Source organism: Myotis nattereri (assembly GCF_964212035.1).
Source record: "Myotis nattereri genome assembly, chromosome: 6".
In the NCBI taxonomy this organism is placed as follows: domain Eukaryota; kingdom Metazoa; phylum Chordata; class Mammalia; order Chiroptera; family Vespertilionidae; genus Myotis; species Myotis nattereri.
In genome coordinates this window covers 46,921,255-46,946,318 of record NC_138081.1, presented here as the reverse complement: position 1 = coordinate 46,946,318, position 25,064 = coordinate 46,921,255, and the positions used below count along the sequence as shown (strand labels likewise).

Sequence of the window (25,064 nt, the reverse complement as noted above, 5' to 3'; positions counted from 1 at the left end):
CCCGGGCGGGGCGCCTCCGCTCCCTGCAGAGCCCTCCGTGGGGGGACGTTCCGTTCTAGCGGAGAAGCAGTCCCTGCGCTGGGCGAGAGGTGCCCAGGGAGCTGCCCATCCGAGGACCAGGGGATGCGAAGGGTAAGACCTGGCAGACTTTCATTTGGAAATACTTTCCCCTCTTCCCTCCCCCTGGGGACTGGCCTGTGTGGTCCCCAAGGTCCATCCTAGAGTTCTTATTCCGCGTGAGCGAATCGTGCGTTCGTGTTTACTTCGCCCTGTAGCCCCCGCCTGTTACCTGTGGTCCGTGCTACTTCTGGAGGTTTCTACCATTTACGAGTTCCTGAATGTGTGTGCACCTGGCTCTCTGTGTGCACTGATGTCTGTTTGTGGAAAATGTGTAATTGTGCATGTTTGAAAAACAGGCGCTTGAGTTGGTGCTTAATGGCTATAAACCGTATCAGCAACTAAGTCTTCCCAGAGAAATACATCCATCTCAGCATCAAACCCAGAAACCGTCTAAAGTAAATTATTAGATGTCATGTAAAGAAATGTATGTCAAATAATGAACTTTTTATACAGGAAAATGTGTAGCTGCAGGAGCCACTCTTTTTTGAGGGAAAATAAATGGGCATGTAACTAATATCTAAATTTGAATGCTGATGGAACCATTTAACTCAGAAGTGGCCATTAGCTGAAAAAAGTTGATGTGCTTTTAAAAGACATGTCTTGCTAAGACTCAGACCCATAAAAGGATCACCTCCTGAAGCAAATGTGTTTGCTGTGATAGACATGAGAAACTGTCATTTGGTCATTTGAAAGTTTAGAAGCAACATGCATATATCTAATTTTAGTTTTAAATTGAACAGATGAGAAAAAAATTAGTCACCTATTAATCATTTTGTCTCTCATCTCTTTTTTCTAAAAAAAAAAAAAAGTGTTATTCTTGCCTTTGTTGTTGTTTTCTTGATACATTAAGCATACTCTGGCATTTAAAACAATAAAAGATTAGACTAGATATACTGGCTTAAAGGTGTTAAAAGATATTTCCGTGGGTCTCATAACTTCTCATTTTTATTACCAAGATAATATATTTTGAACAATGGGGGAAATGTAATTTCTTAGCAGAAATGGAGTGGACATTGAACATCAGTGGGATGCCCACTGCCATCAATCTATTTTGCAGAATATTGAGAAGCTCGGAGCAACCAACCTTTAAGGTTCCCATAGGACTTTATCTGATTTAAAGTGTTGCTTTTCTAATCCCACCCTGCTGACAGTTTACCAGGAAGACAGACTGATTGATTTCTCTCGGTCCCCCTCCCCCACTCTCCTAACTCAGTTATAGCAATTTTATCAAAATAAAAAGCCACGTATAGTTTCTTACGTGAGACAGATTATTTTCTGATTATATCCATACATGAACAGTATCGATGCACCTCCAGAATTTCAAACGTTGCATAGCGCAGGCAGTTATTCGTGGGCACAACAGCAGTTACCGTAGTTGGGCAGGAGGCTTGAGGATGGACATGGTTTTAAAAAAACTAATCCATTTTAGGTTATCAAAAGAACTTACTGTAAAAGGACTCTTTTTATTCCAAAGATGTCCTCACTCCAGGCAAGGAGCAGTCTTGGCGAAGGTATGTATCAAGTGTCTGATAGGGAGAAGTCTCATTGTGTTCCCAAGTCTCCGTAGGGGTACAATGATGCTGGGGCGGGGGGGGGGGGGGGGGGGGCGGGGGGGTTCTCAGTTCAGTTCTGACCTTTCAGAGATGAAATGGCTATCCTTGCATACTCCTTATTAGGAAGGCAAATTAGATCTCATGCCCCCCACCCCCCTTGTAACAGACAGCAGCAGTAGATGGGCATACAAAAAGAATGTTATGCCTAGTCCCTTCAATAAACCATAGGTGATAGTATGTACATTGGTGTGTGAAGTTTTCCATTCTGGTGAAAATGCGATCTCACATGGGAGCAGTGCTGGGCTTTGTTTGTTATCCGCTGTTTTCTGTCTTTTTCTGTTACCCTTTTCCCAGTGGACTGCGAGCCTCCCCGTCTCGCCTGTGAGATTGTTCTTCTCTAATAAGCCTAGCTGCTGGATCAATGTGTTCTTTTTGGCATTTCAAAATGTTAAAATAGTGAAATTGTTAAGTGTTACCAAGATGAAACTGCTGGGAATAAAATTCTCCGGAAGAACCACTATATGTGTGGCATATTTCAGTCTATTCCAAAAGAAAACCCCTTGGATTGGTTTACCTGTTTTCTGAAGAAAGAAGCAGCCCCATTGATTAGTGTTGATAAGTGTTTAGTATGCAGTGTCAGCTTATTAATTACTAAGGCAAAGCCTGGAAAACTCTTTCAAAACAGTGGTGTGACATTCTCCTCTTCTCTGCGTTGACTCCGAATTAACATGGACCACTAGGAAATTTAGACAGGCTCCTTGGTTGTCTGGCCTAGGAGTGCTTGGATTTAGAATTGAAATACTTGGATGTATAAGAATTAACTATTATGAAATGAAACAGCAGTTACAGTTCACCACGCTTACCAAATGTTTCTTTCCAGAAAACAGTTGGCCTAATAAGGAAGGGGATTATTTCTCATAATTAGCTCTCCAGGAATGCTGCAAAAAAAAAAAAAAAAAAAGTAATATATTGAATTTGGAAATCCCTAACAACACATGATGAGGAAAATGAGGTTCGGTTACAGCGTCATGAATTTGGTCAGTGAGATGGAGCCTAGGCTTTGGGGTGCTGCCTGTTGTTCCCGGGGGTGATTATGTTGTCTCAACGGGGTGATGAACACGGAGGAGGACTTTCATCCCTGTGGAAAAGGGTGGTGTCTTCACCAGTGTAAGTCTGGCTCTCCTGTTTTTGTAGTCATCATTTTCTAATGGAACCAACCAAGTAGAATAAAACCAACATTGGGTTTAAGTAATTTATAATTCTGTTTTTGACTCTGAAACAACCTGGACCCAGTAGTGTTTGAAAAACTGCTGGGACCAGGCTTATAGAGTGTATGTCCATCTACGTTGTGAGGGACAGCAAGCTCGGCTAATTTTTCTTTTCTTGACTGAAGGTTGGTAGTGAAGTTAAAGAAGTCAAAACCAATTGATGCACTTAACTTCATATTTCCCTCCTGAATCTCCAACTCTTTCCTAATCCTGTTCTTTCATAATGTTAAATTTGTATTATAACTGCCTGAATGCTGTTTTTGAGGGGAGGGGGGATTCACCACGTTGCCACTGAATTGCTATTAAATGTTTTGATAGCCATTAATTAGTTCAGATTAACTTTATAACAATTACAGATCAACTCAGATTTCTCTCAGATATACTCTAGACTAAAAGAAACGATAAATCTCATCCAGAATATGGACACTGCATAATTTTAGATGACTGGATATATCAACACACTTTTTTGCGTTAGGTATGAACAAACTTTTTCATAGATGTATATCTAGACCAAAAGAAAGTCAGACGCTTTTCTTTTTATATTTGAACATATAATTTAGGTTTTAAATAAATATTACAGATTTGGGGAAGTGTCCAAATTTAGGGAGGCTGTGCAGATGGGCATTGAAGACTCAAGGCCAAAGGAACTATCCACCTTGAATCAAAACAAGGCTGTTCTTATTTTCCACCATAGTGGGATAGTGTTTCAGTCCCATGTGTTCTAAGAATCTTGCAAAGATGCCAGGATGGATGGGCATAACCACATTTTACCAGTCTTGCTGACTGTTTTTTTTATTTTTTTTTATTTTGGGGAAGAAAGTTGAAGGAAAGCTGGAAGAAAATATACAGTTATTACTACATCACAAAATGCACATTAACATGATAATATAAAAATGATAATGCCGTCACAGGTAAGTTACAGCTATAGGAAATTTGTGAGACCTGAGAAAGGGAGGATTATGTCCAGTGGTTTTTCAGTGTCTACCTCTTGGTACTATTCAAGTGGTTTGATGTTAGATGAACTTCTCTCTCAATCAGGCCTTCATGGGTAATAGGTAAGCTAGGACATATCAGGAATAATAGGTCAAAACTATTATATAAAGTAATCACTGTGAACTTCTAGTTCATAACATAAAATATTTGCCAAAAGTTTTCCTAGGTCATATTTCTTCAATGGACAGGGTATTTCATTAAAAAAAAAAAGAAATATTACATTTCATTATCATAGTTTTTAAAGGACAATTGCAATTACAAACATTTTGATCTAGCTTTCATTGAGATTTTCCATATAGATTATTGATGTGTAATGTTGGGATGTCCTCCAATTTAAAAGTTTCATTTGGACAGGTGAATTGCATAACTTAGTGGCCATGGACTTCTTGAGGTTCATAGTTGTGTTTGTATAGGCTTTTAACGGAAGGATTTTATTCACCAAACCTGAGCAAATGGGCCTGGCAGAGTCATAGTAGTTGTTCCAGAATACTATGAATTCTGTTTTAGCCCCAGCTGGTAACATTCTCACACCTGCACTTTAGGAAAGCTTTCAAAGTTGTTCTTTGTTTGTTTTGTGTTCTTTTGTTTTTGAATATGTGAGTTGAGATGAGTCAGGTAGGAATCAATGTTTTTTTAGCTAACTCTTTTTAACCCACTGTGCGATTGCATTATATTCTGTATTTTTTAGTAAGATTCGTAAAGTCGATTTTGTATTTTTTGAATGCAACAAGGGATGTAAGTTCCCCTTTTGCCTAACACAGATGGCAAATCATTTTTCCCTCAGAGTACAATCGTTTATTATCTAATGTCTTATTTTTCTACTATAATTTACATTCATAATTGTTTAGCGTTTGGATTCGTTGAATAGAAATTTGATCTCTTTGGCTTGATTCCTTACCACCATTATCAATTCTGAATAGCATTTTAAATTGTTTCTTAATTTCAGGCGATAAAGTGCAGTATAGTTACCTGAATTTGATAGTGTAATAGCTATTTTTTATTCCTACTAGCAAATTCCATGCTATTGCTTTTTAAAGAAAAGCAGAGGCATTTTTCAAAGATGTGCCAGGCAATCTGTTGTGATAGTTGAATATACTGGCAAGTGCTTTCACAAACTGTGTATGTCAGTAGTATATTTAAATATAATTAAAATAACATAATTAGGAAACAACGTTTGTCAAAGTTTAAGTTTAAATGGGAGGGTTCCCCTCTTTCCTTCATCTTTTCTTCATTTGTTCTTTTAGACCATATATTTAGAGAATAAAATTGGAATCAATATGATTTCTATGAATTAAGTTACAAGGAGTTTCACATTTAAGTTGGTGATAAATTCCATTATGTTTTTTAAAAAACAAAATTCTACTTTCACATGTGGACATTTGTACTAGGAAACTTATAACATTGATTTCTGTTGGTCAGGAGGCTAAAAACGATGTTTTTAATACAGCAAGTGAGCCACCATTATAGATAGTATACCTTTGTCACTCTTGCTTGCTTTTAACTCAGCTATATTTAAAAATAAATCAATTTTATGTATTCTTTACAAAAGAGACTTAATTTAATGCCACTACGATCTGTTATTTTGGTTTATTCCGGTGTGGGTTGTTAAATGGATAAGATTTTCAACTCATTTTAGTGCATTGCTACCAGAATTTTTAAATGTTTTCTCCAGTTTTGATGTAAGTTGTGGTGAGCAAGCAATATGCATGTCGAGAAAGAGCAAAACTAAACAACACATAACCAAAGTAAGCAAGAAATCATCCAAAGAATTCTGTATCTTTTGCATGTGTGAGAATTTGACTTTGGAAAATGTACAGCTGCTTTTGGAAATTATATCTAAATTCTTACAAATAAAGAAAAAGGAAATCTTTGAATGATTTCAGTCCTCAGCTATGGAAACTAACTTTGAGTAACCAATGGTCCATTTTTTATTGATGAAATAATCAGAGAGAGAGAACAGTCTGCTCAGAGTCATATATTTTAGTGCTTTGGGATACATTTCCATATATTTATAACTGGTAGATATTTTTGTAAGATACTTGCCATCTATAAGCACTGTAAATTGCATAATTACCAGGATAATTCTGTAAGGTAATTTGCATTACTTGAGCCTCCTGCAGAATTTCCATTTCAGTTTGTCGTTTTCTGGGTTCATCTCCTGTGATACATTATTTTATGGTTCTGGGAAAAGAAGAACAGAAACAGAGATATTTCCATCTTTAAAAAAAACCCAGCTGGAATGCTAACTACTTTTGCTTTTTCCCTGTTCTTTTATGCGCAGGAACCATGGGTTCCCTCCCAATGGTGTTCAGCAGTGTTATAAAACTTTACATAGTCTTTGCCAATAGAATTAGGAGAAAATGGTGTTGAGTTCTTAATTTATGTCTGCATACTGGGTACTTACATATTATATCTTGAAGTCACTTTTCTTTGCTGGACAAGATATGTAACAGTAAGTTTCCTGAAACAGCATAGAGAAGCCCTGAATTGCAGGCTGAGAGGCTCCCCACTTGTGCTTATGTTCAGGATAGACTACATTATTCTATTCCAGTCAAATAGAAAGGCCTTGGTTTTAAAGATCAGTGAGTTTACTGTGGCCTTGTAGTATAGTTTGATATCAGGTAGCCTGATTTCTCCAACTTGATTCTTCTTTTTCAAGATGGCTGTGGCTATTTGGGGTCTTTTGTGGTTCCTAAAACAGCATAGTACTGGCATTAAAACAGACATATTCGATCAATAGAACAGAATAGAGAACCCAGAAATAAACCCACATCTTTATGGTCAATTAATATTTGGCGAAGGAGGCAAGAACATACAATGAGGTAAAGGCAGTCTATTCTATAAATATTGTTGGGAAAACTGGACAGGTACGTGCAAAAAAAAAAAAAATGAAAGTAGACCTCCACCTTACACCATACATAAGAATAAACTCAAAATGGATTAAAGACTTAAATGTTAGACTTGAAACCATAGAAATCCTAAAAGAAAACATAGGCAGTAAAATCTCATACATTTTTTGTAGCAGTATTTTTTTCTGATATATTTCCTTGGGCAAGGGAAACAAATGGGACTAGAACAAACTACAAAGATTTGCACAGCAAAGGAAACCATCAACAAAATGAAAAGACAGCCCACTGAATGGAAGAATATATTTGCTAATGATAAATCTGATAAGGGATTAATTTCTGAAATTAATAAAAAAGTTATAAAAACTCAGCACCAAAAAACCCCCCACACAATTCAATTAAAAAATGGGCAAAGGATCTGAATACACTTCTCCAAAGAGGACATATAGAGTCAGTAAACTTGAAAAAATGCTCAGCATCACTCATCACCACAGAAATGCACATTAAAACCACCATGAGATACCACCTCATATCCGTCAGAATGGCTTTCATCAGTAAATCAACAAACAAGTGTTGGTGAGAATGTGGAGAAAGAGGAACCCTTGTGCAGTGTTGGTGGAATGCAGATTGGCGCAGCCACTGTAGAAAATAGTATGGAGCTTCCTTAAAATTTTAAAAAATAGAACTGCTTTATGACCCTGCAATCCCACTTTGGAAATACTATATCCTAACAATCCCGAAAGAATATATGCACACCTGTGTTTCATTGCAGTGCTATTTACAATAGCCAAGATTTAGAAATAGCCTAAGTACCCATCAGTAGATGAGTGGATAAATAAACTGTGGTACATTTACTCAATGGAATACTACTCAGCTATATATAAAAAAAAAAAAGCAGGAAATCTTACCTTTCATGATAGTCTGGATGGATCTGGAGAGTATTATGCTAAATGAATTAAGTCAGTCAGAGAAAGACAACTACCATATGATTTCACTTATCTATGGAATCTAATAAACAAAACAAACTAACAAACAAAATAGAATCAGACTCATAGATACTGAGAACAGACTGACAGCTGTCAGAGGGAAGCGGGGCTGGGGATGGGTGAAAAAAGGTGAAGGGATTAAGCAAAAAAGAACACAATAAATAAACTCAGACACACAGACAACAGCATGGTGATTACTAGAAGGAAAGGGGTTGGAGGAAATAGTAGAGGGTAAGAGGGGATAAATGGTGATGGGAGGAGGCTTAACTTCAGGAGGTGAACACACAATACAAGGTACAGGATGATGTACTATAGAACTCTACACCTGAAACCTACATAATTTTATTTACCAATGTCACCCCAATAAATTCAATTAAAACATCTGTGAAAGTCTACTTTATCATGAAAGAAGGCTCCCTTAGCAATCCATTTCAATGATCTAAAACCACTCATAGATTAGCCTTTCTAGCTATCTAACCTCCATTCTTCTTTCCCCCTCCCCCCTCAGTCTTTTTCATAGCCATAATCTTTCACAATGGCTCTTAAACTATAGAGTGTGTTAGAATCTCCTGGAGGCCTTGCTAAAACACAGATGCATCCCAGCCCTGGAGTTTCTGTTTCTGTAGGTCTGAGGTATAACCTGGGAATTTGCATTTCTCTTAAGTCCCTAGTGATGCTCAAGCTTCTGGAGACAGATGACCCTTTGAGAGTCACTGACTATAAAACAACTCCCTATGCACTAACAACCACTGTGGGACTTCTCAGATTATTTTTGTACACTGGAATTTCCCAGCCTGTTCTTGCCTGTCTTGTTTCCTAATTCTTTATCTTCATGTTATTTTTTCTGAATCCTTTAGTTACTCAGCCCCATACAAAATTGCATAATCGCATCATGCAAACCTAGGAAGGATTTGACCTTGAATAAGTACAATAGAACTACCTCATGGTTTCAGTAGCATAAAAATTCTGCACTTGCATCCAGTTAGAATACTTCCTTCTTAATCATACTATATTTGCAAAGCATATTTTGCATCTTTACTGAAGCCTATTTCTTCAAGTTCTATTTTACATAATTATTTGCATCTTGAAAACATATTTCTCTGTTTATACCTTTCATTGTTAGCACACACTGAAAACTTTTTATTTAACATTTCAACTTAAGAAGGTGATACATTAATACCTACATTTAAAAATCATGTCTGAATGGAACTCTGAATTTACACAACAATAAAAACTTATTTAAAATTATTCCAGTGAGAAAAGATAGGAAGGAAATGGAATTGTTTAGAAAGCTACTATATCCTCAATTTGTATGAGTATTTGAACAAATATTCACTTCTCTTGTGAAAGATTCCAATTTAGACCCTGTAATAATAGAAGATAATTTTCCATTCTTTTTCATCACAGAGTTATAACCTTTGTTGGTGATTTCATATTTGAAAATTGGAAAGCTAAATGTTTCATAAAGTAGAAATGAGTTGAGTTTGTTATTAGAATTGATTTTGGGCTTGTGAGGCATTCGCTTCTTTTAACCATATCTCGGCATAAACATACAATTTATTTTCAGTAGAACTACTTTCCTTTACTCATTCTTAATTACTTTCTTGATGCAGAATTCCAAATATTCACAATTAATTTTTATTAATGTATTAAGTTTTCTCAATGTCTTTTTGCCTCACAAAAGCAATTTGAAATTTCATTTTTTTAGGCAGTAGTAATAACACATTTTAACCCTCAATAACATATTTTCTTGTTTATGTTTTAATTAATTTAATAGTAAAATGCATAAAATGATGTAGCAGGAGGAGAAATTGCTCAACCAAAGCAAGAAGTATGTCCTGAACAGAATGACAGATTTATTGCTGAGGGCTTATAAAAGCCACTCCATCTAGTGGTTGAATTTTCACATAACTTCTCTTGACAAATCTTTAAAGAACACTTGCGCATGGAGAAACCCATTTGGGAAAGAGCGACGCATAACAGCAAGCTTTTGAGGAAAGGAAAAGTTCATTATAATAATAATTCCATATATTGTTTTTAAAGGTCAACAGTGTATAAGTAGGATTTGTTTAGAGTTGTGCATGTCACAAATATTTCTTTATATATCATTGTTATGTGGATAAACATTGTAGTTCATAATATATACCTGGGCTAAACAAGAGTAAGAACAAAAAGTAATTATCAGATCTTTGAGCATAACCTCCACTTACTGCCAATATAACTATTTGATACTGAGCTAAAAGATCCTGGAATAAATCATTGTTCATGCCTTTTATGTAACTTTTATATTTGGGCATTTTCTTTCAGATGGAAATTTGAGACCAAGACTTAGGTTTAATTCTCTAATGACCAACTGACTTTATGCCAAGGAAAAGTATCCACAGTTAAAAGCCATTCTACTAAGATATATCTGCCATGTTGCCAGTGCACACCAATATTCATTTAGTGAATATGTATTGAGTACTTACCTTGTGCCAGGCAGAGGACATATAAGGCCATATAAGACAAGGCTCTACCATCAAGGGTCATCATCTGAAGGGTTTAGAAACAAGAAAGAATGCTATAGGATGACTCAGCAGTGTCCATCATCTCTCTTTGGGAAAAACCCTCAAAGCATCTATAGGAAGGGGATTTATACAACCCAATACTCTTTGAAGATGAAGTATCATATGCCTATTACATATATTCATATCCAATTCTACTCTGTCATCGTAGAAGGACCAATGGGTGGGCTTTATTTGATGGGATGAGGTAGGATGGACAATCATTCCCATTGCTTCCTTGACCCATATTCATTATACAGGTATGATACCCAGATATACAATGTATACAATACTAGGCACAGAGAACACACACAATAAATATGTGTTCAGTGAAGCATCTTAGGGCCTTTAACTTTATATCCATCAACCACATTGCTGTGGTAACAGCTCTCTGCCCTTTGGGCACCAAGAGTTGTCACAGACACTCTCTTGTTAGAGCCCTGCTATGGTTTACGGAATTTCTTCTGCCTGATTCTAGCCAAGATCTTAGGAACTAGCCATGGAGAGCCACCTTCACTCTGGGTCTAAGGAAATTATACTGCTCAAGGTGGGAAGTTAAGCAATGTCCAATGAGTTCGAATTTCTCTATAAAAATAATGAATGTTTAAAGCTTGTTTACTAACAACAGTCATGGCTCATTCAGACCTAAAGAAGGTGCCCTCTTCATTCCTCACTTGGTGTTGTGAAAACTGTCATTACCATCCACAGTCCTTATAATTGATTAATGAAGAAAACATAAACCTACCTAATTAAAAAATAATAGTGGCAATAACAAGGTAGATTTTATTTACTTGCCAATAGTCACTGCAGATAAGATGCTAATCCAGGGTTGGTATTTATAGCTTACACTAGAGGCCCGATGCACGAAATTCATGCAAGAGTAGGCCTTCCTTCCCACTGCTGCTGGCACCAGCTTCCCTCTGGCATCTGGGACCCTGGCTTCCCTCGCAGCCGTGGCTTCATCCAGAAGGTTGTGTGGAAGGACGTCTGGAAGGACACCTGGTCTAATTAGCATATTATGCTTTTATTATTATAGTTGGTTAATTGGCATACTTTGTTCCTAAAGACCACAGAGCAAGGAAGATTTGCAAGTGCCATAGGCATCCTTTTTGCAGTCGGCAGATCATGCCTCCAGATTTTAGTTGTTCACTATGTAAAATTATCATGTACTATTTATCACTTCCTTTTCCCCAAATCAATTCTTCCCGCTTCCTAAGAAATGGAAAGAAGCATGTCTTATTAAATGGTTCTTGGGCCTCAGAGTTAAGAACAGGCACTTTGAATTTTGCACAGCTGGCTGAAGTTTTAGCTCTGCTCCTCTAGTTGGAGACCTTGGACAAAGCACTTCACCTCTTAGTTTTCTCATATGTACAATGGGGATTGTAATAGCACCTATTTTATGCAAATATTAAACAAAAGTAATATTTATGTCTAGCACAATGCCTGGCACGTAAACATTCAAATGTTTCTCTTTGAAATATTTGGGAATTCGAATTTTCTCTGCTGTGCATTTAAAGCACTCAAATTTTTTGAGATGGGAACATGGAGAATCAAGACTTTGTTTTTAGTTGGATTTAATATGTATGCTCATGGATTCAAAGAGAAAATAGCCCTTATTGAAGAATGAATGAGGAAACTTGAAAAGTATGCTGCACCATTTGGACAACATGCAGCACATTCAAAATTATTGCTGTCCTTGGTAATGGACTGTAAAGATTATCTGCTGGGTTCTATACACATTACAGATCAGAATAATATATTGCTTCTGACTTTTAATGACTAAACCTCATATGCAAGTTAAAGACAATCCTATGGAGTGTTTTATATGTGAACCAGGCTTCTATGGAATTAAAAACTTTATATGTTCTATTTCAAGGAAAGGCTGCTTCAATTATGCTTAATTATTTTCTTTATAGTTTCTGTAGAAAAGGTTTCTCTCTGGAGGGGAAAAAGCAAAGGCACATATCAGTGGGAAACATCAAAATAGCAGAGCAAAATTAAATGGTAAGTGGAATTAGTTATAAAAGTCAGCGAATTATTCTCTTTATATCAATTATTTGCCTGTGTGATAGGCTCTTCTTGTGGCATCATCACCTACTAGTGAGTACTTATCTGGTGTGGTTTAGTTTCTTGAGCCATAAAACTCTTTGTTTTAGCAAGCCTTTAAATGTGAAATGATTAAGCATACTTCAGATCAAATTTGAAAATAAATATAGCCTTATAAGATCTTAATGTCTGTTTAGCTTATATAATTGATATACATTTATGAAAAGTCTAACACTCGTTTTATTAGCAAGAATAGACCAGAGAAAATAGTGCTGATTAATAACTTCTATGTTAAAAAAAAAAAAAAAGAAAGAAAAGCTAAAGCTTTGAGAACCAACTGAGCATTACAAGCATAATGGAATTTTCTTTTATATATGGGAGAAGGAGCTGACATTAATACAAAGAAGAGGGATTGTGTATTTTTGCCTAAATTATCAGGATAATTAAGTCAGTCCTTTATTTCTCATTGCTATAGAAGATGATGCAATAACTTACCAAACTACTTTAATAATTCCAATTCTAATGGTTAGAACAGACTTACTTGCCCACTCAGCTGTAGCAGAAATACTCATTGAGTTATGATGTTGGCCTGTGAGAGTATCCATGTATATTGAGGACTTGGCTTAGACATAATGCAATTATGAGTCAACTAAAAATTTCCCTATTAACTTTAAAGAAGTACATTAGCAAGTTATTTTTCTTGATCAAATTAGTAGAAACCAGACTTGTTCCCAGAAGTGAATGGAAAATAAACAAATATATCCACTGGCACCATTGTTGTCTTGGACCCTTCACAAGACTTCTCTGAGGCTAGCCAAGCAGAACAACACAGAACCAGCAAAAGGTAGGGAAAAAACAGGATTAAGCCAGGGCCTGGCACTTCTGCATTTGGTATCCTGGGCTCCTGTCAATTTAGATACGATGAGCTTGGCATTGTTTCCTTAAAGCATTTATAAACTTAGAAATTTGGAGAAAGAGCCTGGTGAGCTGGTACAGTCTGTAACTATATTGGGAGCAACAACCCTTCTGATGTTTCCAGTGGCTTTTCTGCCTTCCTGGACAGGACAACCTGCGGGAAGCAAATACTGCCTAGTGTCTGTCCCCCCAGAGATGCTGTACAGGCCAGAACTGCAGGGATTTTGACTCTGGATACAACAGTGATAATATCTAAAATGTTGAAATGTCTCTCTGAAACATATAAGGTCTCCAGCTGGGTAGTGAAGAATAAAATAACCTGCTATTAAGTGATACTGATCTGGAAAAAATGCTATTTGTAGTCTTGTTTTGAGGACTTTCTTGATGCTCACCCTAATCAGAATACGGATGTCTTCTATCCTTAATGGTGATAGAAACAAAGATATGCAAAGATATAGACTTTGGTAGACTTAAAAAAAACTCATGCTGCTGCCATAATATAAAATTTCTTGGATGATACCATAGCTTGATAGTTGATGTATAAATTTTGGGGGGAGGATTAATGGAGAGGCAGGTGTGCATATAGAGAGATGGATTAAAAGAACTGGTGGTGGTATTCTAAAAAATTGAAGTTAAGCCGTAACTGGTTTGGCTCAGTGGATAGAGCGTCGGTCTGCGGACTGAAAGTTCCCAGATTCGATTCCGGTCAAGGGCATGTACCTTGGTTGTGGGCACATCCTCAGTAAGGGGTGTGCAGGAGGCAGCTGATCGATGTTTCTCTCTCATCAATGTTTCTAACTCTCTATTCCTCTCCCTTCCGCTCTGTAAAAAAAAAAAAAAATCAATAAAATATATTTTTAAAAAATTGAAGTTAAAAAATAATAGATGCATTGCATTAAAATATTCTTATTATTATAAATGCATGATTTATAGCTTGAATTATTAGAACATGTTGGTTTACTTAAGTAGAATTCAAGGAAAATCCCCGATATATTTTTCAGTCATTCTTTTACTATAACTGCAATAAAAACAACTGCTTTTTTAATAGGTACATCTACTATGCATCTTGCTAGAAATTTCCAATTATGATTTTCCCAGTAGCAAACAAAAACAAAATTAATGGCAGCCACATCCCCCAAAGCATAAACTCTATTACTAATGAACTCCCAAAGAAAACTCGCAGTGCAAAAAAATGAGCAGGTGAAAATTACTGTAATAATCCAAATGTAGAAATAAAAGCAAGAATTACTGAAATGCAGAGGACAGTTTTCCTGCCACGATCCCATTAACTTGAAATAGCCTGGGCACTGTGGTATTTGGATATTACCGAGATCCTTGAACTGCACAAAATTCATGTGTATTTTTTAACTGTATTCTTTAATTAAAGTTGGACTATATTGGATAGAAATTACTTTGTATCTAACTCATTTTATCTAGATAATTTGTTTTGATGAAAGTGCTTGGTTGCATTAAAATGGGAAATTGTGGTGACAAATATGGTGATTTTAGCCTAGAGTAAATCACAGCTCACGGGTTTTGCATTATGGAAATAAGATCTGTGATCCTTTTTCTTCACTTTATAGTTCTTCCAAATACTGACTGTAGTCCTTGAGGCCATGCCAGTAGGCAGATTTTACAAGATGCTAAGATAGAAAATAGTGATTTAGTAGGAGGTAGTGTTAATTACAATGGACCGACAAAATGCCTCAATTTTGTGTTGGTAAGAAGCTGGAAGGCTTGAATATAAGATGCAAAAACGGCTTTCTCCTAGTTACTGTTAATCCTTAAAACTACCAAAACCAGAAACTCTGGTGTCTGAGAGACATGGGTTCAGCTACAAACTTTTCATATTCTGGACTCCATTTCCTTGTCTGTGAAATGGGAGTTATAAATAAGCACCTGATAGAGTTGTAATGACAATTTAATGATAGAATAAATGAAGAATCTCTCAAATGCCTGGAATATACAAATAGACATATTCCTCTTCCTTTACCCCTGTGTATATTTTCTATTTTCTTTGTGCCTTCAGTGCTGAGACAGAAATAAAAATTGAATAAACAGCCTATGATTCAATTAGGGCAATTAGATCATAGGACAATTAGATATTATCTTGATATATAATTAATAAATAAGGCTGAGAGCCATAGTACTAAGTAATGATAATAATTAATATTGAAGAGTTAAATTTTGTGCCAGGCACTATGTTAAGTGTTCTTTAAAATATTTAAGTTTCACCCTAACGGGTTTAGCTGAGTGGATAGAGCGTCGGCCTGTGGACTGAAGGGTCCAGGGTTCGATTCCGGTCAAGGGCATGTACCTCGGTTGCGGGTGCATCCCCAGTGGGTGTTGTGCGAGAGGCAGCTGATCCCTGTTTCTCTCCCATCGATGTTTCTAACTCTCTATCCCTCTCCTTTCCTCGCTGTTAAAAATCAATAAAATATATATAAAAAATATATTTAAGTTTCAACACAATTCTATGATTTAGGCTCCCACCTCCTCCTCCTTCCTATTTTACAGATGAAATACTGAAGTTTTGAAAGACTAACACGGGTCTGACACTAACACTTGGTCTGTGTAACTCCTCACTCAGTGTTCTCTCCATTAGTAGTGCCGTGACTGGTTGGAATCAGTAAATAAATATTGGTTTTTGTGATTATTTTTATTATTATAGATATCACTCACTACTTCTAATTTTTTTATAAGCCAATGAGCCTAATAGCCACATTTTAAACAAGCTTTTATAAATAGTAAAATCAATTCTCTGGCAGTTTATTTTAAAACTAGAGGCCCGGTGCACAAAAATTTGTGCACTCAGGGGGGAGGGGGAGTCCCTCAACCCAGGCTGTGCCCTCTCGCAGTCTGGGACCCCTCGGGAGATAACGACCTGCTGGCTTAGGCCTGCTCCCGGGTGGCAGAGGGCAGGCCCAATCCCTAGGTGCAGCCCCTGGTCGGGCTCAGAGCAGGGCCGATTGGGGAGTTGGGGCGCCGCCCCCTGTCATGCACAGAGCAGGGCAGATTGGGAGGTTGCGATGCCACCCTCAGTCATGCTCAGGGTAGGGCCGATTGGGGGGTTGGGGAGCTCCCCCCGTCACGCACAGAGCAGAGTCGATCAGGGGGTTGGGGAGTTTCCCCCTGTCACTCACAGAGTAGGGCCGATAGGGGCGTTGGGGCACCGCCCCCTGTCACACACAGAGCAGGGTGGATCAGGGGGTTGGGGCGCCACCACTGTCACACTCAGGGCAGGGCCGATGGGGAGGTTATGGTTCTACCCCGTCACACACAGAGCAGGGCCTGTGGGGTGGGGGGTTGGGGCGCCACCACTGTCACACTCAGGGCAGGGCCGATGGGGAGGTTATGGTTCTACCCCGTCACACACAGAGCAGGGCCTGTGGGGTGGGGGGTTGGGGCACCGCACCCTGTCACACACAGAGCTGCAGGCGATCAGGGGGTTTGGGCGCTGCCTCCTGTCACGCTGATCCCGGTGCCAGGAGGCCTCGCGGCTCCGCTGATCCCAGTGCTGGGAGGCATATTACCCTTTTACTATATAGAATAGAGGCCTGGTGCATGGGTGGGGGCTGGCTGGTTTGCCCTAAAGGGTGTCCTGGATCAGGGTGGGGGTCCCCACTGGGGTGCCTGGCCAGCCTGGGTGAGGGGATGATGGCTGTTTGCAGCTGGTCACACACCCTTCAGGGTGGGGGTCCCCACTGGGGTGCCTGGCCAGCCTGGATGAGGGGCTGAGGGCTGTTTTCAGGCTGGGACTGAAGCTCCCAACTGCTCCTTTTTTCCTTTTTTCTTTTTTTATTCTGGGCCAGCTTTAGCTCTGGCTCCAGCTCTGAGGTCTCAGCTGCTGAAAGTAGGTATCTGGTTTGTTGAGGTTCTATAATCGAAACTCTGTATCAACTCCAGCTTTGAGATCCCGGGCTCTCTGAAAGCAGGTTTCTGGGTGTTTTTTTTAGCTTCTATATTTGTAACTATGTTTCTTAAACTGCAGACTCAGAGACCGGCAAGGCAGGCAGGGAACGTTGGTTTCCTCCATCACTGAAGCAAGCAAGCCTCATGTTAGTTTCAAGCTGCCTGGCTGCTGGCCGCCATCTTGGCTGGCAGTTAATTTGCATATCGCCCTGATTAGCCAATGGGAAGGGTAGCGGTTGTACGCCAATTACCATGTGTCTTTTTTATTAGATAGGATAAACCCCAATTGCTTAGCTTAGAATTGAAGAGCCCTTACAATTTGGCCTGTTCTCTCAGTCATCCTTATTTCTAGGGCCATCCACACGAGAAGCCTAGAATGATGAGACCTGACTCTTGTATTCAGTGTGCTTGTGGCATCACACCACTCATGGAGGACACAGCCAGGAAGCACTGTCCATTATCACTCCTCTCTGGCAATACATATCTTGGTCTTGCCCTGGCTGGGTGATTCAGTTGGTTGGAGTGTTGTCCCATTCACCAAAAGGTTTCGGGTTCAATTCCAGGTCAGGACACATATCTAGGTTTCAGATTTGATACCCAACCAGGTGTGTAGGACAGGCAGGTGATCGATCTCTCTTTTTCTCTCTCTCTCCCTACTTTCCTCTCTCTAAAATAAATAAAAATATATTCTTGAGTGAGGATTTAAAAAAAGTCTTGCTCTTCTCATGAGCCCCAGTGAATGTTAGCCCTCTGTGACATTTTCCTTGGTTGGTGTAGATTTTAGAAGTTTTTCTCAGCCATGGCTCAGTCCAAATGTCACCACTGGGCGAAGAGACTTGCCTGCTAGAGCCAGGACTGGGACCCAGGCTTTCCTGCACGACCACATTCTTCCTTTTGGTCCAGCAGTTTCTTCCTCCCCCTTTACATTCAACACACAGACCACGCAGCTCAGTCTCTGATTCCACACTGTCTTGTTCTTTGGGTGTCTTGCACATCCAGTCTTACCTGTGTGACAAGGTGATTAAAGTCTTCAGGAACATCAGATACTGCTTGTGTGTGTGTGTGCATGTGTGTGTGTGTGGCTGTAGAAGCCAGGTGGTAAACACTTCCTGACCCGACTGTGAAGTGCACACCACACCCAAGCACATGTTCTTCCCTTGACCCTCAGACCCTGGCGCTCCATAGAGGACTCACACAGTGGCATATCCAGAGAACTCAACTAATGAAAGAAACACGTTTCTTGCGCATGCCACATCAGCAACTCCTGGGTGGCTTTTCTTTAACTAAGTGACTAACTCATTTGGTTGACAAATCTGGCAAGGATTTTACCTGTATTCAGAGACAGGAATGAAAGAACATGATGGTACTCATTGACGTTTGTTTGAATTCTGGTTTTCTCACCATCCGGCTTATCTGTTCTCCCTGTTAGGATTCCCTGCTGCCAGCCTCTTTCTCAGCCCTTTGGAGCTTGGCCTAATAGAAGACAGAGGGTATGAAGTCGATCCTAGATGGCCTTGCAGACACCACCTTCCGCACCATCACCACGGACCTCCTCTACGTGGGATCGAATGACATTCAGTACGAAGATATCAAAAGCGACATGGCATCCAAATTAGGGTACTTCCCGCAGAAATTCCCTTTAACTTCCTTCAGGGGCAGTCCCTTCCAAGAAAAGATGACTGCGGGAGATAGCCCTCAGTTGGTCCCAGCGGACCAGGTGAACATTACCGAATTTTACAACAAGTCTCTTTCGTCCTACAAGGAGAATGACAACATTCAGTGCGGGGAGAACTTCATGGACATGGAGTGCTTCATGATCCTGAACCCCAGCCAGCAGCTGGCCATCGCCGTGCTGTCCCTCACGCTGGGCACCTTCACGGTTCTGGAGAACCTGCTGGTGCTCTGCGTCATCCTGCACTCCCGCAGCCTCCGCTGCAGGCCTTCCTACCACTTCATCGGCAGCCTGGCCGTGGCAGACCTTCTGGGGAGTGTCATCTTCGTCTACAGCTTCGTTGATTTCCACGTGTTCCACCGCAAAGATAGCCCCAACGTCTTTCTGTTCAAACTGGGCGGCGTCACAGCCTCCTTCACGGCCTCGGTTGGCAGCCTGTTCCTCACAGCCATCGACAGATACATATCTATTCACAGGCCCCTGGCCTATAAGAGAATCGTCACCAGGCCCAAGGCTGTGGTGGCCTTCTGCCTGATGTGGACCATCGCGATTGTGATCGCCGTGCTGCCTCTCCTGGGCTGGAACTGCAAGAAACTGCAATCGGTTTGCTCAGACATTTTCCCACTCATCGATGAAACCTATCTGATGTTCTGGATCGGGGTGACCAGTGTGCTGCTGCTGTTTATCGTGTACGCATACATGTACATTCTCTGGAAGGCTCACAGCCACGCGGTCCGCATGATTCAGCGCGGCACCCAGAAGAGCATCATCATCCACACGTCGGAGGACGGCAAGGTGCAGGTGACTCGGCCGGACCAAACCCGCATGGACATCAGGCTGGCCAAGACCCTGGTCCTGATCCTTGTGGTTTTGATCATCTGCTGGGGCCCTCTGCTTGCCATCATGGTGTATGATCTCTTTGGGAAGATGAACAAGCTCGTGAAGACGGTGTTCGCCTTCTGCAGTATGCTCTGCCTGCTGAATTCCACCGTGAACCCCATCATCTATGCTCTGAGGAGCAAGGACCTGAGACACGCGTTCCGGAGTATGTTCCCCTCATGTGAAGGCACCGCGCAGCCCCTTGATAACAGCATGGGTGACTCGGACTGCCTGCACAAACACGCAAACAACACAGCCAGTGCTCACAGGGCCACGGAGAGCTGCATCAAGAGCACTGTCAAGATCGCCAAGGTGACCATGTCTGTGTCTACAGACACGTCTGCCGAGGCTGTGTGAGCCTGATGCCTCATGGGCAACACAGGAAAAGAAATTATTTTTTTTTAAGCTAAAAATCTAGAAGAGTCTGTCGTCTCATCAGTTATATTTTTTAAGTTTATCGTGCTCACTGAAAAGGTGATTGTTACCATGATCAGTTGTCTGTTCGCTGATGTTTTGATAGTGTAGATTCTCAAACTCAGTTCTCCAGGGATTTACAGTGAAGAAAGCCTGTTGCTTAAGTGACTGGAAGGTCCTTCAAAGTGTCAGTGAAACAGGAGGGAAGCCTTTTGCTACACAGTTTGCAGTCTAAGTACCACTGGAACAACGCCATGAAATGAGTAATGCCTTTGTAACCACCACTTTCATTATAATGTGAAATGTATTTGTCCATCAGTATCAGAGCTGTCCATTTTTACAAGTTATAGTACTAAAGTAGAGCTATTTTGTAAAATGTATTGTGTCCTGTGAAATGTGTACCGGTGTTTACTATGTGTTGTTTCTATTTGTCTAGTTCAGCAAAATTGAAAAGTAGAATTTTATGAAAACAGTGGAATATAAGCAGTGGGTATATGCCAACGAGACCACTTTTTTTAAAGAGTATTGCCCATGATATAACTTTAGAAACCTTAATATTTTTCAAATATCTCTATTTAAATTTGACATTGGAAATAATGATAAAGGTTGTTGTTGTTGTTTTCTGTTAATGCAACAAGAAGAATTGGAAGACTCTCCAAAGTATTGAGCAGAATTCAGTGACACTTAAAAATTTATTAGCTCTGCATTTTCATACAAGGACATTTATGATCTTCTGGACTAAAGCTATTCTCTTGGGTGATGGATTACAATTATAATGGGGGAAAGGTATATTGACTTTTTTGGCTGACGTCTCTGACTTTCTTTAGTCTTCAGCTATTACTGGACCTCTTAAGACAGCATGTGTCAATCTTAATGTATATTGTTATCACTGTGCAATTGCTGTTTACTTGAAGAGTATTGTATCCTTGTATTCCAGGTTTAAGTAGATTTTATGCCTGGATGGCCAAACAACAGTCTTCATTTTTTTTTTCTTAATTGAAAAGAAGTATTTATTGTCTGGATCAGTAACATTGTACTGTGTGTGAGTGTGAATATAAATGTGTGTACGTGTGTGTTTCTATCCTGCAACTGTTACCGTAATGTCATAAAGTGAGAAAACTGTGACCAAGTGTAAACTGTACCACTTGCTGCACTCTTGTACATGAATTCAGTTTCTAAAATCGAGTTCATTGAGATAATCTTGTTGATAAAAATACTGACCATGAGCATTCAGAACCCTCCCCCACCTCTACCACTGCCTTTAAGAGGCTGGGTCAAGTATTACTAAATTGACCTTCAGGTATTTTATAAGACCAGTGTTTAGCAAGGAATAATCAGTAATGAACATTTAAGTGAAGGTCTGTATTTACAGTGTTAATAGCAGGAAATGAGAGTGTTTTGGTTTCTGAGCACATAATATGAAGTCCATGGAGATGTAAGTCATTATAAGGAAAGTGGTTCTAAAAATCCTACAATGGTAACATTTTTTGATTACGCTTGTAGGTAGTGTGATCCCGGCTTAAGTAACATACACGGCTTCCTGGTAGTGAGATGGCCAGGTCCAGCCGGTGTGGCTAAGGGGCCTATCAGACAATGAGTGGGTGGGTGAGACCGAAAAGGGCAGTGAGGAGCTGACACACCCGTGATAGAGGCCTGGATGACATATGGCTGCTCTGTGCTTCACCCGACGCCCTTGGGGACAACCCAGCACCCAGCTGGTTTGGGTTAAGGAATAGACCTCTTGTCTGGTCCTGGTAACCAAGATCTTCTACAGCATAAGGATGAGCATGGCTTCCTTTCCTCCCACACCCTGGTCTGCTACTCCTTAATGGTGCTCAGCGTCAGGCCCTTTCCCAGCAAGCTTAAGAAATGGATACTGCTTAAGAAACCACTTGACTGGCAAACTTTACTTATAATCTTCTCCTTATGCAGCCAAAGCACGTCTCCTGCAGGATCCAGAGGCCTGCATAGCACGAAGTGAAATGGAGAGCTAGTGTTTTTGGTGACGTTTTAGATATTTAGATACCTGTGCAGCCTGGCCTAAGGCTGAACGTGGCCTGTGGACCAAGCTGAGATACTTTAATCATCTGTGTACATAGCTCAAATCCACCCACTGGTTCCCTTGCTTTACCTCTCTGTGATACGCAGATGAGGGCTCAGGTTGCTAGAGCATTAATAAGATCTCTTTAGAAGGAGAAAAGATTCTTTATGAAAAAACTCACCAGGGTCTAGTTTTCATTTAAGAAATGTCACTCTTTTGTCCCGCATTAGCCTGAATATTAATCTACATGTCTCAGAGCTCACTAGACAATACAAACTTTCTTCTCACAGCTATGAGGACATGGTAAAAGTGAAATTCTACTTATTGGTAAAAAACAACACAGCAAATCTCCAGGATTCATTTTTGAAACTGTATTTGTATGTATGCAATGTAGATTTTATAGTGTGTTGTGCTTTCAAGATCTAAATCATATATAATCAATGAAGGGACCATGGGGCTGACAGCACTAAACTTGGTGCTTATTGATATTCTAAGAAATATCTGTGAAATATCATCATGTATGTGTTATACCTCCTTCATTTTAAAACAAATTAGTTTGATTCCCTTTGACACTTTTAATATCGTTTCCTAACCAGGTTACTCAGATGTCCTCTCATGAATATACTCAGAGTTACCATTTATTAGTATCATGCATTAATTAGTTCCTTAATTAGATCTATTAATTTAAACATAATTTAGATTTCAATAAGTGTTTAAAGGCCCAACTCCAGAGTTACCTACTTTCCTCTGAGAATAATACATTTGTCCTGACCATGCATTCCGCCATCACATATGTCGTCAGAAAGGGCCAAAGTTCCAACCTGCTCACTTTCGTCAGAGTAATGATGAATCTTTCAGTCCTACTCTGGGAATGTCTTTTTTTTTGCATGGGGCTCTTAGCGATGTGGGCAGACTTGCTAATTTAGTGGCTGGTACTTATCAGGAGTATACATGCATGTGTTCTGAACCAGCTCAGACTCGCCACAGTAAGCAGCTTTGTGGCTAGCAAAAGAGAAAGAGCAGTTGTTTAGACAAGGAGGGCTGCTCCCAAGAACTTCTAATTTTTCATTATCTGTGAAATATATGTAAAAGAAACACGAATCTGGGAAAAGCTGCGACATATGCCTACACTTGAGATGGTTCCCAAGCCTCCCCATCCATCACTTTGAGTCAAGTCTATCTGGCATTGGGTGTCAAAGCATTTCAGCCGCCTACACTCACCCTACCACCAGATGAGAATTAGAGCCTGGATGAGTAGCATTCTAGTTAGTGCCCTAATGATTAATTTCTGCCATTCCATGTCTGTAAAAGAGACCACCAATATCATGCGCAAAATTAGATTTCTCACAATCTAGCTGTATATTTGTATGATATTTTAAAATCTCCTAAATGCTGGGCAATGGCTATTAACAAATGTCTTGCACTGGCCTTCTGATGAAATGTTAACAATGCCTATTGTAATATAGACACAACATTTTATCTACTGATTTGGGCTGAATGTATGTAAATATGTTTAAAAAAAAAAGTCAGATGTTGAAGCAGTGGCCTACGAATCAGTAATTTTCAGATAGAAGAGTTTCTTTCCTTTGCTGTAGCCTCCTAAAAGCTGTCTTCACTTAAATTTAGTGCACTAGGCCTGCTGGGGATTGGAGTCCCCAGGAAAGGAAACCTTTTCTTGTAATAATATAAATGAAGATACTAGATCATCTGGGTTCTTCCAACGTTTCAAGTGGAAAACAATTCTTTATTGTCTGTAAATCTAACATTATTACTTTTCCTCTTAGAAAAATATTGTATTGTTAGGTGTTTGTTGAGCTGGTAACATCCTTGCAACTGCTGCAGTTTCGTTGTTAGTAATCTGTATAATATTTTGTACACAAGTACCGGTAAGATTGTTATTCACTGTAGCTTCAGTCATTAAATTACTATAGCAAAGTAGTACTTCTGTAATATTTATAATGTATTAAGCCCACACTCTATTTTATTTCAATGATATAATTACATTGTCATTTATAAAATTGTTACTTACTAAGGAAAACATCCCATCATGTCAATTGTCCAAAGTTACCTGGAATTAAATAAAAATTCTAGATTATCATGAAGAACATAAAATATCTTTGAATTCTGCCTTATTTTCACAGTCTGGTGTTAAAACATTCAAGATTTAAGTTCTAAAGGGTTGTTAAACAACTGATTATCAATTCCCAAAAAGCACAACTTTATTTGAGAAATGGAGACAGATTGGATTAATATATTCATTTCTAACATGGGAAAAACATGCAAAAGCCATCATTCATAAAAAGGAAGAAAGCCTGTCATGCCTTTTTAAAGCATTATTTCATCAAAGAGTTGAATGATAGTTCAGTAAATTAAACAAATGTACTGTTCACAATGTTACTGTAAACAAAGTAAATTGAAATTTAGCAGATTTATTAAAACATATGTCTAAAGAATTTTATAAAATTATATATTCTGAACCATGTGAAAGAGATTACTTTTCAATGTAGCTTGTGAAAACACAATTTTTATTTGAACAGTAAGAGAAAGTAGTTTAAACACTTTATAACAAAGTAAAAAAGCATTACAATTAAGTTTACACATGATCACTGTCTAAAGTATGTTTGTAGTCAATTTTGAAAGAAGGCTTTAAATTTTCAAATAAGGAATTGGTAAATATTGAAAACCGATTATTTTTATTTTTAATGGCTATAATCAAAATTTATAATTTTCCCTTTTTTAAGATAAATACTATGGTAACTACATGAAATGAAATGTATCTAATGAAAAGCAGATGATGTGTTCTTAGTTCTTTATACTGAGACTAGATGGGAATAAGATTCTTATTTCATATCTTCACGTAGCATCTTGAAACTCAA

At 39.1% G+C, this 25,064-nt stretch overlaps 1 protein-coding gene across 1 annotated transcript; it reads left to right on the top strand.

Annotated features, from left to right (window-relative positions):
- Positions 1–94: 94 nt before the first annotated feature.
- CNR1 (cannabinoid receptor 1) lies at positions 95–24,294 on the top strand. Its single transcript, XM_081094881.1, has 2 exons — positions 95–132; positions 18,612–24,294. Exon 2 carries the CDS (start codon positions 18,675–18,677, stop codon positions 20,088–20,090), a length of 1,416 nt encoding a protein of 471 aa, XP_080951007.1. The 5' UTR covers positions 95–132; positions 18,612–18,674; the 3' UTR covers positions 20,091–24,294.
- Positions 24,295–25,064: the final 770 nt, after the last annotated feature.

Excerpts from the sequence above, each read along its gene's own strand:
- CNR1 (XM_081094881.1), top strand. The coding sequence starts at position 18,675 with ATGAAGTCGATCCTAGATGGCCTTGCAGACACCACCTTCCGCACCATC.